Source organism: Solanum tuberosum, unplaced genomic scaffold (assembly GCF_000226075.1).
Source record: "Solanum tuberosum cultivar DM 1-3 516 R44 unplaced genomic scaffold, SolTub_3.0 scf00314, whole genome shotgun sequence".
NCBI classification, from domain to species: Eukaryota; Viridiplantae; Streptophyta; class Magnoliopsida; order Solanales; family Solanaceae; genus Solanum; species Solanum tuberosum.
This window is the reverse complement of record NW_006239241.1, coordinates 353315-368848: the sequence shown is the minus strand read 5'-3', so window position 1 is coordinate 368848 and position 15534 is coordinate 353315. Positions and strand designations below refer to the sequence as shown.

The following is a 15534-nucleotide window of genomic DNA, read 5'->3' as shown; positions in this document are numbered from 1 at the left end:
ATTTTTATTACAATTTTATGTATATGTTAAATAAATTTATTTACTAATATACATCAATTATTATTTTAGATCTCAATAATTTAAATTAAAAAAAACTTAAATTCATAAACTTTAAAATTCCACTCTACCTCTATACATAAAATATATATAATTTTTTGAAGAAATTTATAGCATTTATCTACTAATATGTACTGTTATCTAGTATCGCCAACCAACATAAGAGACCTTGAACATGAGGAGTGGAGAACCTACTTCAATTAAAGCTCACTCTTTTTTTTACATATATATATGTTTTACTAGTTTACTATAATTACATATTAAGAAAAAAATGAGTTAATTAAATACTCTCTTTGTTTTAATCTGTTTGATTATTTTTCTTTATAGCTTGTTTAAAAAGGCATGATTCATTCCTTTTAATTTATTTTTTTAATTTTAACTTTCACGTGACATGTTTAAAATTATAAAATTAAATAACATTTTGATGCATTTGACATATCTTTAATTTAAAATTACAAAAAAATTTAGAAATCTTCTTTGTTTTCTTATATTTTGTGCCAAATCAAAATTGACAAATGACAAACAACTTTAAAGAGATGAACTTTTATATATATAAGTCTAAAGTTTCCCAACGCCTTCACTCATTGTTCATCCCATCATTATAGTATTTCAATTAATTATTGTATAAATTATAGGAACCACATATTATAAGTACTAAATAACATCCTATCCCTTCTAGTTTTCTATTTACCAAAAATCCCTTAAAAATGATGTTTGCGGGATACATAGCGTTGTGCATGGGATACATTAGGTTTGATACATTCCACATAGCAGGATACATAGCGTTGTGCACGGGATACATTAGGTTTGATACATTCCACATAGCAGGATACATAGCGTTGTGCACGGGATACATTAGGTTTGATACATTCCACATAGCGGGATACATAGCGTTGTGCACAGGATACATGCGGGATACATAGCGTTGTGCACGGGATACATAGCATTTGATACATTTCCACAGGGGATACATAGCGTTGTACACGGGATACATGCGGGATACATAGGTAAATAAGGGATATTTGAAAATTTGAAATAAGTAGGGATAAATGGATATTAAGGTAAGTAAAGGAGTGTAGTTAAGTAATTTGTCCTTAATTATTTATGGTGGATTGTAGTTGTTAAGATTTGGTATCATATATATTTAAAAGATATTCCAAATCAATTGTGAATATGACGTATATGGTAGCATAACACTAACACTTATTTTGATCAAGTCATAGTGTTATTAGGACCGAAATAAGCAAGTGTCATGCAGAAGCTAGCAAAACAAACTTCAAAAGACCATGAGTAAGAAGATAAGTGAGAAATATACCAAAAGACACAAAGATTTAACGTGGTTCGGTTAATCGACCTACGTCCACAGGAGATGAACAATCCACTATATAGATATGAGAGTATAAAATATAGAGAGAAATAACCTCAACCAATTCACTCGGAATACAATGAGGTTCACAAATTCTCCCCCATAACCAAAACTCTAGGACTACATTGTAAATAGTGATGAAGTTAGAAGGAACAAACTTCTATTTATAGAGTTCTAAACCTTTTCCTACAAAAAAATGACTAGATAAATTTTAAATCTTTTCCTAAAAGAAAATCCTATTCATGGTAAGAAACTCAGGGCAATTAATACTCAACAAGTGTCTGGATGAAACTTTCGTTAAGTTAAAGATGTTCGGGAATACATACAATCTTGTATAAGTAGGAGTGTCTATTTTTACTATTTGGCTTATAAAAAGCAACATCTACTCGACTCACTTTATACATGTAACAACAACAATAATATACTCGGTATAATTTCACAAGTGAAGTCTAAAAACGATAAAATGTATACAACCTTAGTCCTCCACAATGCTTTTCTTTTATTCAGACTTGAAATCGGCAATGTAAAAGTCAATCTTTAAAACCATAATTTTTTTTCAAGGCACTATAGAAAGCTTGATGGGAGTAATTGGCCTTGTTTTCTACCTAGGATAAGAAACAAAATATAAAATGAAATTAAAAATAAAATAAAAATTGTGGCTGCAATTTGGCCATCAGTTTCTTCCAACTCACACTAGTTTAACCAATCACTTTCATAGGGGTTACCCAAGTGGGAGAATTAAGTTGTGTTAGATAGCTATCTTACTAAATTCATCTTTCAAAAAGTTCAATTTTTTCTGTTTGTTGTTGAACCATTAATCTTATTGAAGAAAATATATTTTAAATTATTTAATTATACTGAGCCTCAATATGTGTGCTAAGATCTTTGTTTGTTTTGATACCATATTGGATTGTCGGGGTGGATCGGACCTAGAGTATAGCTTACAAGTTACAAGTTCATTCGAATTCAATAGCTTTGGTCCAAACCCTTTGTTTGTCTAATTGTCTTAATAAATTATTGAATATATACAAATTGTTATTTTAGAGCCTATTAACTTAAAAGAAAAAACTAAATTTCGAGCCCATAAGCTTCAAATCCTAATCGACTCCACCCTATTGGAGTGTTTTTTGTCGGCATAATACAGAAAAAAAAACACTCCAATTTTGAGCATGCACATCGAGACACCTCAACTTGTCTCCACTTTGATAGTTGATCATCTAGACACCTCCAAATTTATGTGTCACATCAGCATCAGGTATCCATAAGACACTGTGAGGATGAGTTGGAGTGTTCAGTTGTCAGTCGAGACTAAGTTGAGGCGTCTAGATGTTCATTGTCAAAGTTAGAGTGCTTACTTAACATCCGAGGCTAAATTTGAGTGTTTGCTTATGTCTTATGCCCTTCTTTGTAACATCCTATTCATTAGTGAAAGTTACATGTATAGCAATAAAGGGATAAGACTAATCCTAGTTCACTGCTGTCCAAGAAAGACACATTAGCATGGTGGTGTTAAGATAGGTGACACATTGTTGGTAATATTTTGAGGTTCTTGAGGGAAAAAAAAATGTCAAGTGGTGGTTGTAGTATAGTATGGTTTAGGAGGGATCTGAGGCTTGAAGATAATCCAGCACTGGCCGCTGGAGTGAGAGCAGGATCAGTGATTGCTGTGTTTATATGGGCACCAGAAGAAGAAGGATACTATTGTCCTGGAAGAGTGTCAAGATGGTGGATTAAGAAAAGTTTGGCTCATCTTGATTCATCTTTGAAGAAACTTGGCACTTCACTCATTACAAAGAGATCTAATGATAGTGTTTCTTCTCTTCTTCAAGTTGTGAAATCTACCGGTGCAACTCGGGTTTTTTTCAATCATTTATATGGTTAGTGATGCCTTTTATATTAGTACATGTTCCTATTTGTTGGTTTTTTGTTCATGTAGTTTCTTGTCCTTCGATTTTTGTTGCTTATCGTATTATTTTGTTGTAGTTACTACTCAGTATGGTTTGTTATGTTTCACTTCTTAGTAGTATTTTGGAGTTGAGTGTTTCTCATTACTTTATATTATGTTTCACTTCCTCTGTAATTGATGTAGTATATAAGTTATATTTTCCCTGTTTTTGGTTGCTCGTATGCTGGTAGTTGTTGGATATGTGCGAACAAAGTCTCACATGAAAAGTAGAAGAGAACAAAGAAGTTACTTATAATGTGTGAGATAATCTTAATGGTGTGAGGCCTTTTGGGGAAAATCGTACAGGCTTATCTTGAAGCGGACAATAAGCACATCATTTTTCGTGTGTTTTTGTATAATTTGTAATTTAACAAAAGAGGGGTATTCTCAAATACTTGATCATATATGCTTGTGAATGTGGATTTGTTATATTAGAATGTTTATAATCAAAGTATTGTCTTCCATAACACTTGCATTTATTGTCTTTTGCTTTAGATCCGATATCACTTGTAAGGGATAATCGCGCAAAGGAAACCTTATCAGCTGAAGGTGTATCTGTGTGTTCTTTCAATGCTGATTTGCTATATGAACCATGGGAAGTTGTCGATGATGAAGGTCACCCATTCAGCACATTTTCTGATTTTTGGGAAAAATGTCTTACCATGCCTTATGATCCTGAAGCTCCACTTCTTCCACCTAAAAGGATAATATCTGGTTTGTTCTCATCTGCGCGTCTTGTATATTATTTGTGATCATGTTATATGCACATTCACCATTTTGTTCCACTGATGTAGCTAAGAATCAGATAGAACCTACCACAATTTTTCCCTTTTTTCGTTTGACTGAGTACTCTACTGTTTATTTCGGGGAATTTTCAGGTGAGGCATCAAGATGCCCTTCAGATAACTTGGTGTTTGAGAGTGAATTAGAGAAAGGAAGCAATGCACTTCTTGCTCGAGCATGGTCTCCTGGTTGGAGCAATGCTGATAAGGCACTCACTACTTTCATTAATGGACCATTGATTGAGTATTCCAAGAATCGTAGTAAAGCTGATAGTGCAACAACCTCATTTCTGTCACCGCGTTTACATTTTGGTGAAGTCAGTGTTCGTAAGGTATTCCATCGTATTCGTACTAAACAAACTCTCTGGGCTAATGAAGGAAACAAAGCAGGTGAAGAGAGTGTCAACTTGTTCCTCAAGTCCATTGGCCTTAGGGAGTTCTCGAGATACATGAGCTTTTATCATCCTTACAGTCATGAAAGGCCATTGCTTGGTCAGCTAAAGTACTTTCCTTGGTTAGTAGACGAGGGTTATTTTAAGGCGTGGAGGCAAGGTAGAACAGGTTATCCGTTGGTTGATGCAGGTATGAGAGAGCTTTGGGCCACTGGCTGGCTACATGATCGTATTCGAGTTGTTGTGTCTAGTTTCTCTGTTAAGGTTCTGCAGCTTCCTTGGACATGGGGAATGAAGTATTTCTGGGACACACTATTAGATGCAGATCTCGAGAGTGATGCTCTTGGTTGGCAATTTATTACCGGTACCCTACCTGATGGTTGTGAGTTCCTTGGAATTGATAATCCACAGGTATTTCCTTGTAATCGTAGTATTTTGTTGTTGTTACTGATCCTTGTTTCAGACTGTTTCGTTATGTTCTCAATAGTATTTTGCCATATCTTCTTCACTTCGTCATTTCTTTGTTGATTTGCTTTGAATTGATTTTCCTTGAGCCGAGGGTCTATCGAAAACAATCTCTCTACCTCCCAAGGTAGAGGTAAGGTCTTCGGGAACTCTACCCTCCCCAGACCCCACTCGTGGGATTACATTGGGTATGTTGTTGTTGCTTTTGTGAAGGATATTTTCTTTAGTTAGACACTTGCAACTGTTGAAGCTCTTACTTTTTCAATTTCTATCTAGTAGAATTACTAACCGACAAATTAAGACATTTTGTTGATGCCCGGTTACATTCGAGTCTGATTCTTTTTCATGTGTTGAACACACCATTTTTTTTTATAATGGGTGGTGGAGACTCGAACTTAGGACATGTTTCTGCTTTGACGTCATGTTGAAGTGTGTGACAAGTCTCATCTAAAGCTTAAGTTGTTAGATAAAGCATACCTTTTGTTTACTTAATTGTGTTTTCAACACGTTCATCCTGTCATGGATAACTTTAATTGCTCTTGATTGTTTATTGTCTTAACTGTAGTTTGAGGGATACAAGTTCGATCCAAATGGGGAATACGTTCGACGATGGCTTCCTGAACTTGTTAGGCTGCCCACTGAATGGATACACCATCCATGGGATGCACCAGAATCTGTACTTCAAGCTGCTGGCATTGAGCTTGGTTCCAATTATCCTTTTCCCATCGTTGAAATCGTTGCAGCAAAAGAACGACTAGAAGAAGCATTATCGCAAATGTGGCAGCTTGAAGCAGCTGCAAGATCTGCTATTGAGAATGGAATGGAGGAAGGACATGGAGACTCCACTGATGAGTTTGTCCCAATAGCTTTTCCTCAGGCTATGCACATGGAAATGGAAGCTAATAATGTGCCGGTCAGGAACAATAATCCTACAATTACTGCTCTACGACGTTATGAAGATCAGATTGTTCCTAGCATGTCATCTTCCTTTTTTAGGAATGAAGATGAAGAAACCTCTGTTGATATTAGAAATTCAGTTGTGGATAGTAGAGCAGAAGTTCCAATAATATCGATGTAATGCAAGAACTATGGAATATGTACACTTGACCAAGGCATTGTGGTAAATAGCAGGAATTCCGAAGATCAACATGAGTATCACATTTATATACAGATACGATGTCTCTACCTCTCTGTACCAGACATTAGGTTGAGACTATACGTAGTAGTTATGACTTTAGTTCCAGAGGATATCGAAGCTTCATGGAACTTTCTTAACCTGTGTGTGATTTATGCACTTGCTACAGGTGTATCGTTGTGGCCAGCATTTGGAGAGTTGATTTCTCAGATGATCACTCAACTAATAGTTATCATCTCAGAAAGTCACTTTCTTTGTTGAAAGTTTTGGAATCAAGAAGAAAGGTGACTTTCAAGATAATAACTATTAGTCAAGTGACTATCTGAGAAATCAACCGAGCATTTGGATTACGAATAAGCATACTTAGCATGGGATCAATCTGTACCTGCTGCTTTCTCTCATATATAGTCTGGCATTATCAGCTGTAAATTTGTGTATAACCTCTAATTGGATGAGGTGATATGTCCATTTTTCTGCACTTCTTACCCATAAGTACTGGTGTGTTTCCGTTGTATAGAATAGATGTACTCTTTAAAGTTAATGTGTCGAAAGGGATTGAAGTCTCGTTGAGATATAATATAATTAAGTAATAAAAAATGCAAGCATTCTTATAGCATGAATACTCCCATTTTGACATTCATGTATTTTCACCAAGTACTTTTAGGTGTTACATAATCTCCTACGTACTTGTTGGTATACATCTTATGCTTCAGATTTTCGTATTCTGCTTTGGTTGCCGGAGAAGGCTATATATCCCAGTTGCTGTCATGGCTCCAAGAATCGGGGCAATAACGAAGACCCATTGGTTCTTATAGACACCTGAGACTATTGCAGGGCCTAAACTTCTTGCTGGATTCATAGAAGCTCCAGTAATTGGCCTGCAGATATGAACTTTTAGTAAGTAACAAACTTGTCTATACAAAATGTTATACTCTACATTTGTTAGAAATTCCAAATCGGAATATCACAAATCGATTAATCAAAGAGAGATTCAACAACGAAAAGAAAGATCAATTCGTTGGGATCTTTCCTTTCTTCAACAGAACAAAAAGAGAAAGAATCAAGTATGGAAGCAGGATAAGTCATAAGTTACTCATCCTATACTTTTCATTGTCAAGAATTTACGTTGCTCAGACTCTTCAAAAATAGGTTGTCTGTTGGATCCTTCAAAAGCTACGCAGCTTTGGAGGATCTGACACGGGTGCAACAACATTACAAGTACATCTTGAGATATGATTTTACCCTGCAATGAGGACTTCAAACACTAATGTAACTCCAATTGCAACTCCAGCTATCTCTTTTGTCTGCAGTTGAAGATAGTAAACTGATTAGGAGGACATTCTAATTTCTAGTTGATTAAATAAACGAAAAATTCGCGAAAAACGTACCGCTCGATCGTCAGTAGCAGCTCCACAGATCACAAACATCAAAATGAGAGTCATTAAGAACTCCCAAAATATAGCTTCAAAATCAGTGACTGGACTTTTGTACTGAGTTAACATTGGTAGTATGTCACCTTGGTGATTAAATAACACTCTCAAGGTGAGACTTGCAAGTGTAGAGCCCAAGAATTGAGGTAGTACATATATAGGTACCTGCAAGAATCAGGGGTGGATGTAGGCTTTAAGTTACTAGTTCGACAGAATTCAATAGCTTTGGCTCAAACCTTGTATATCTGTTAATAAATCTCCTAAATATTAGAACCTGGTACTTGCATTTGAGGTCACTATCCTATCATTCAAAACTCATAAAGTTCAAATCTTGAATCTGTGTCCGATCCATATGCATATAACTGTTGATACATTCTATGTATCTCTAGTTTAAGACCACAAAATTTGGAAGTCTTTCTTTACTTTTTAAAGTTTTTGTCAAGTCAAAACCAGACAAACAAACTGAAACGGAGGGACTATCACAGTACTAAGTGTGAACTATTATCATCAAAAAGTAGGTGGTGTAATCGTACTAATTTAAAATTCTAGATCCGTCTATCACTTGCACGACTAGTAGTGCACAGTGCACACATTGGATTCATAGTGTAGGTGCAAAATCAAGAATTCATTGATGTTTGATAAGTTCTTACTTGCATTAATGGTAGTTTTCGAGCTGCAGCAAAGGCAATGGTGACCGCGGGGTTGAAATGGGCGCCAGAAACATGACCAAGAGTGTATATTAGAGCCATCAATGATAAACCCCATGCCAATGCTATCCCAACAATAGTGAGTGTCCTTTCTCTATCAACAAGAGCTGATCCACAACCCACAAATATGAAAATATAGGTTCCCACCAGCTCAGCTATAATCTACATAATTGCGCGATTAAACATGAAATGAAATAAATTGTTATTAGCAAACGATATAACAAGACCTTGTAGGCAGAGGCGAATACAGAATTTAGAGTCAATGAGTTCAGAATGAGTATACTTTATAATTATATGTAAATGTTCCAATTTATGCATTCCCACCAGCTCTGCTATAATCTACTTAATTTGGCGACTAAAAATGAATCTAACAGGAGCTTGTAGGCAGAGCCCAGAGGCAAATACGTAATTTAGAGTCAATAAGTTCAAAATGAATGTGCTTTATAATTATACATATATGTTTCAATTTATACGTTCCTACAAACTCTGCCTATTAGTTCACCGTGACCAACATAACATGAACTTGTAGGCAGAGGAGAGTCAATGAGTTCAGAATGAATGTACTTTATAATTATACATAAATGTTTCAATTTATACGTTCCTGCAAACTCGACCTATTAGTACACCGTGACCAACATAACATGAGCTACTAGATAGAGGCAAATACGTAATCTAGAGTCAGTAAGTTCAAAATGAATGTACTTTATAATTATACGTAGCTACCTTTTGGAAAGCAGATAGGAAAGGACTCTGAACAGTTCCATGCTTTCCTTCTTCCATGCTTGTAAAATCAGCAACAATTCCATTTTTAGATGAAGTTGTAGAGATTATAGAAGTTATGCTGGCCATTTATTTCAAGTTTAAGGGTAGCTTATTAGTTATTACCATTACTCTTGGTTCTTTATAGTATGTGGAATTTGACTAGGCACAAAGATATTATCCCTAGATATAATTCTTGATGTGAGAGAGTTTATTAAACAAGAATATAGTCGGGGCGGAGCTAGAAGTCCAAGTACGGATTCGGTTACACTTAGTAACTTTTGCTCAAATATAAATTATAATAGTGTATTTATATTAAGAAGTTTATTAAATTTTGAGTTTAGATCTCAGTTATTAACACTTGAAATCATCGTTATAAAATCAAAACTCATAAAGTTAAAATTCTAACTTCGCATCCGAAGATAGTGAAGTGTAAAGATGAACTTAAATACTTTTGAGAACAATTCTTAAGGTTTTAAAATATTGTGTGCCGAATTTTAATGATGTTACATTTTATTCTTATAAGGACAAATATTTATTGTTGAGACAAAATCATAGTAGTTCTATTGGTTTTCCAAGCCGGCACTTGTTGGAAGATAAGAAAATTGCAGGCAGCTAAAAGCCCTGAAATTTCTATTTAGAAAGTGATAAATAAGTACCTATTCAGAAGAAAGGCCTCTAGAGATTCTTATAATACGTGGAAGTATCGACATTTTTTCATAGAGTCGTTCGGTTTGAATACAATATGAAGAACATAAGTCAGATGCCGATCTCAAAATTTCATTTTATTAGTAAAACAGAATAATGTTTTGATGTTATTTTGAAAAGAAATGCTAAAAAAAGTTTAGTGGGGTGAGAGAGGCTCGAACTCTCGACCTCAGGATTACTCAGAAGCTATGAGACCTACGCGCTAGCCAACTGCGCCACCACCCCTTTGATGCTTTCAAGTCTGCTAGTTACTATTATATACAAAACATAAAGGGTAATTTGATAGTTAAGTAAAGTTACACAGGTATTAATAATACATGAATTAGTTATGAAAAAGTATGTATAATTCAATGGAGTGATTAGTTATTCATGTATTAATAATTTCATCTTCTATCATACGTAAAATTATATAGAGAATCTCTTATAACTTATACATGTATTAGTTATATACATGTTTTTAAATTACAAACCAAACACCGTATTGATTTTACACATAGTCCTAACTAGCTACCAAATATGATATATTACTCATACAAAATCTAATGTATATATAATTTCTCCTAACCAGCTAACAAACAATACCTAAATTATTTTTGCTAAATGAAACAACTGCTTAACTTTTTGTATCATTAATGTTATGAATGAACCTAAACCAATATTAACAAATGTGCCAGCGGAAATTGTTAGGGTATATACTATTAATCATGTCTTTAGACATAGTATTCTAACAATTTTCAAGATTAAATATCTAAGTGGGAGATTGTTAGGGTATATACTATTAACCATGCATTTAGATATAGTACATTATAACAATTGTGATGGTTAAAAGTCTAAGTGGGAGATTGTTGGGATATATACTATTAACCATGTGTTAAGAAATAATATTTATTATAGAATAAAAATTTGCTCAATTTATTAGATCATATATCCGTTTATGGTGTTTATTTACTTATATAGTAGATGATTTAGTGTGTAGAGTTTTAGCTTATACATCGAGGATTAAATCATCGGTTCTTATAAGTATAAAGTTTTTTGTTCACAATCTAGGATGGAAATTGGACATGCCATCGGTACAATTGTAGCACAAGATTATATGTAATTTATCTTGATTATGGGAACGGAATAGTTCCAACTTCTTGTGCTAGTGCATTTTGTATGTATTGAACATGACCGAGTAAAGATAGTTGTTTTAGACTGACTGACAAAACATATTCTCTAAACTATTAAACGTACTTATATTCTTAATCCTGATATAACTATTATGATCTGTATATATTAATTATCGTTTTGATTTATTAAAAGGTGAGATTCTGAGATGGGTCAATATGTCTGGTAAGTTGGATGATAATAATATATATTGGTGAAATAATAAGTTAGTTGATGGAATCCATGTCTCGTTATAGAAATTGATTGATATGCCTTTTAGAGAAACTTATAAGTTTTCATCGTGTCAAACCTTGCAAGTGGATTTATGAATCCGACACATGAAATAAGTTAAGTAGTGCTCTAAAGGAAATTAATCATTAAATTAAATTCGTCAGTAATTTAATTTATTGATTAGTATCTGAAATCTTAACATGGGGAATTACATAAGTGTTTAATGGGGAATTACGAAATATAAATAGAGGAGTGCAATTACGAATTTCTAGTGGAATGATATGTAATTTATTATGGTAAGAATAATTCAAATTAATTATTTGGAATTATTTCCATAATATGAAGCCTCATTAATTAATTATGTGGTCCCTTCAGTGCCCATATTTAACTAGAACTCAGAATCCTATATCTTAAAGGGAAAAAGGAGTAGGCGTGTGATTTCTTGTTTCAAGAAAACTGAGTTTTCTTCTCCTTTTTGGATTGGGGAAGAAATCTCTATAAATAGCTAACCTAGAGAAATATTGATTAGTTTTCTATTCGATACTTGCCCATCCAAGTATTGAGAGAGTTCGAATGTGAACTTGGGATCACTGTAGAAGACCATAGCTATTGTCTATCTCGTAGATTTACTTGAAGGTCTATCTATCTTGGAGATTCGTTTGGAGGTATCTGCTCACGCTTCAAGAGGTATTTATCGAATTAAATTTCAGCAAGTTTATGTGTTCTAACATGATTATGTGTTCTAGCATAAACAATATTGGTAATCTATTATTCATGTAAACAGTAAGATCTTGATATGCTTCCGCTGTGCATATAGTTTTCCAACAGAAATAATGCATAGGAGTCTCTGGTAGAATAATTTGGGTTATGCAGTGTAGGTTATTTTAATTTTTATCAGATTAGTAATTAAGGCTTATCAAAGGGATTTATTTATAATAAGTGATCTGGCCGTATAAATAATGTTTACACCTTCAATGTGTAGAATTTAAATTCATATTAAAAATGAACAAATGTAATTTAACATGTTATAACATATTACTATTAAATATCATCAATTACTCCTAGTCCACTTTATCATAAGACATGATTTTAAAAACACCTCAAATAATTCAATTTAAATCACCTCGCTCGAAATCATGTCTCATTCCACTGTAAAAGTCATCGCAAATGATGGAAGGAAAAAAAATCGTGTGACTAAATTTTAAACAATGATAACTTGAAGAAATATCGTGTGAATAAATTAAAACAATATGATAAACATATTAATTTCACATCTGAAGTCTGAACCCAAATAGAATTTGGACCTAACTGGGTTGAGTTCCACACTTTTTTTTAATTGAAAGTGAAACACGTTTTTATAACTTAAAATCAAGTCATACAGTTCAGATATACTGTTATTTTTTTATTTATTTTTTCAACAAATGTCATTTTCTTTTATGTTGGTACAAACTCACATTAGGATCATCAATTGTCGCAATGCGGTGGATGAGAGTACTGTTTGTCTTTTAATTAGAGTTTCGAGTTCTAAGTATGAAAAATCTTTGACGGAAAGCGCTATGTTTGAATGAGTCCTACCTGTCGGCACAAATTCAGATTTCAATACGAATATCAGACACTAGATAGAATCATCAAAACTAAAAAAGAAATCACTTTAAATAGTTTCGGTCTCATTTGAATTTGAAAAAAAGAAAGAGGTAGTAATACTTTTTTATGTTTTGTTTCAAAATCAGGTGGAAAATTCAGATTTAATATAATTTATTTTCAGTTTTTTCTTAGTCAATTGCCATTAGCAAAATAGTTTTTCCCCGGTTTACACTAGACCTATAAAGTTTAAAGTTTATTTAAAGAATGCTTCAGCTGATTCTCGCTAAAAACTTAAAAATATGCTCTAAGTGGCATGTCGATATCTCCCACTAAAATAATATTATACAAATTCGTTCATAATTTAGGATAATGATCATAAATAGTTTATCTGACTTTTATTTTATTGCATCAAAATTACTTAACAAAAATATATGTTATAATTACAAATTACAAATTCGAAGTTTTTATTTGGACGAGAGATACATGTTATATGTTTAAATCAAGAGATTTAATAAATTAAAAATATGTATTAATTATAATTAAGATAATTAATTACTTTCATATATTTGTTTTTAAAACATTTTTTATCCCATAATTTTAGTAGTACATCATATCTTTCCTAAATATATTTTAAAAAATTCTTACTTGCCTTTAGTAAAAAATTAAATCGTACTTCTTTTTTGATTTTTTTTTTTCTTGCTATTTATTCATCCCGAATCATTTTTAGTTTAATTTGGATACTTTGGAAGAGAATTGCAATGTTTAAAGAGAAGATAAATTTGGATCCTCCCACTTTTAAAAAGTATATTAGTAGAATTTAGTGTAAATTTTTTATTGTAAATTATGTAGTAATACAATATTTGAATATTTGACTAAATAAATGTTAATATAATAAAGAATAATTGAAGATACTTATCTTAAGCCTTCAAAGTTCTATGATTCCGCTGCTTTATAAAGAAAAAAGAAAGAATATATTTAGTGGCTAAAATTGTCGGATCAAAAATATATTTAGTGGCTAATATTGTTGGATCAAAAATATATTTAGTGGCTAAAATTGTTGGATTAAAAAATTTAAAGATTTCATTAGCAAATTCTCAATTAAACTTTAATTGTTTGACTGTCGAAAAATGAAACGTGTCATATAAATTAAAACTGGGGAATAATAATAATTTAGGCATATGTACGATATGTAGTGGCGTACACAGGATTTATCGTAAGTTGTGTAATCAAGGAAGAAAACATATGATCAAATTAGAGTGAAGAATAACTAATTTTTGAACGTTAGAGTTTTAGGTTTAGGGTGATTAATAGTTTGTTTGACCAAATTTCTAAAATTAAACTTATTTTAAAAAATATATTTTTTTCAAAAATGCTTTTCAAAAAAATTATTTTGGCGAGAAGCAATTTGTGTTTGTACCAATAAATTCAGAAAACATTTTTGAGAAACAATTAGTGTCTGACCAAGCAAATAATGTATTTTTCTCAAAAGCTATTTTTTTTAAAGCTAAATTTTAGGCTTTTACCTAAAAATTTGAAAATTGCTTTCTTTCTTAAAAAATAATACTTAGCTCAAAAGCACTTTTCAATTAATAATAGCTCACAATTTGTTTTAAAAAAAAGTGCAAAATTTTAATAAAAGCTCACAATTTTTTTTAAAAAAAAAAAGTGCAAAAGTTTGCTGCCACACGAGGTTCGAACTCAAGGAGAGGGCTACAATTTGGAAACTTGTGTTAAGTTTCGTCATAGTAGTATACATGTAGTTTTTATAAACTTTCCGCCTGACACCCCTTTTACTAAGGTGGGTCCGCCCCTGGTAGTGTGCCTCTCGTTTAGTCATGTTACCAAAAGAATGGAACCAAACATGTATGGCCTAAAATGAGTTGATTTATTTAGATACCTTATGTGATATTATTAATTATTATTTAAGTTATTCTTTACTTTCAAAAATATCTTAGAAATTTACGCAATCAAATCAAATTGACTATCTCTTAGTCTTAGATATATTCCCGGATTCCCCACTTCTTTGAGGTTAGTGATATTATTAATCTATATGTTTAAATGTTGATTTGAAATTAAAACTTCATATCACATGTAATATGTTTAAATGGAAGCTTAATGTCAATAATATAAAAATAAAGCATGATTATGTAAATGTAGCGAAGTCTCGTACATGTATAAGGCCATTTTCAAAAAGAGATCGAATAGTTCCTATCTCATATAGATTGAATATTTCTTGACTAAGTGCCATCCAGACAAAAAAAAATTTAGAATGAAGTGATGGTTTAGTCTAAAGAGTATTTTCTCTATCTCTTTGCTTCTTAATTTCAAAAGTTGTGTTGTCATTTGTCAGTTCAGATTAAATGATTAAGCCTAATCACATAGATTTGGGTTTTTTTTAAAAAAATAAATAAATTTGTGAGTGAGAAATAGTAAACAGGAAAAAGAATTACAAGGTGGAAAATCAAACTCTCGTCAATAAGGTATAGGTTTAGGGTTTTTTTTTTCTTGCAAATTTGGGGTGGAAAATGACAGACGGAATTACAAGGTGAAAAATTGAACCTTCACCAATACAGTCAAAGTTCAAATAGCCAGTCAATTGGGTTATTAAGATTCTCCGATCTCTTTCTCACGAATAAAATATTATGATAATTTTTATTTGAAAATAAAGAGACATATTTTGCTTAAAACACGCTATAAATTATTTAGAGACATATTTTGCTTTGAACACGCTACAAATTAAACATGTAAATAATTACTTTCCATCTATACTATAGTGATAATGGTCATCTTGATTTCAATGTGTTTATTTATAGGTTGTTGGTTGAAA

General features: G+C 32.4%; 2 protein-coding genes and 1 non-coding gene across 3 annotated transcripts; 1 reads left to right on the top strand and 2 right to left on the bottom strand.

The window, feature by feature from the left end:
- Positions 1 to 2812: 2812 nt before the first annotated feature.
- Positions 2813 to 6755, top strand: LOC102583141 (cryptochrome-1-like). The gene is made up of 4 exons (XM_006360207.2): positions 2813 to 3300; positions 3864 to 4082; positions 4247 to 4953; positions 5573 to 6755. Exons 1-4 carry the CDS (start codon positions 2988 to 2990, stop codon positions 6083 to 6085), a joined length of 1752 nt encoding a protein of 583 aa, XP_006360269.1. The 5' UTR covers positions 2813 to 2987; the 3' UTR covers positions 6086 to 6755.
- LOC102595163 (nodulin-26-like) lies at positions 6610 to 9128 on the bottom strand. Its single transcript, XM_006360241.2, has 5 exons — positions 9003 to 9128; positions 8223 to 8441; positions 7531 to 7737; positions 7385 to 7446; positions 6610 to 7020 (listed from the first exon to the last, which is right to left on the bottom strand). Exons 1-5 carry the CDS (start codon positions 9126 to 9128, stop codon positions 6852 to 6854), a joined length of 783 nt encoding a protein of 260 aa, XP_006360303.1. The 3' UTR covers positions 6610 to 6851.
- Positions 9129 to 9886: 758 nt separating this feature from the next.
- Positions 9887 to 9971, bottom strand: TRNAM-CAU (transfer RNA methionine (anticodon CAU)). Its single transcript is given in 2 exon segments — positions 9887 to 9922; positions 9934 to 9971. It is a non-coding gene; the product is annotated as a tRNA-Met (tRNA).
- Positions 9972 to 15534: the final 5563 nt, after the last annotated feature.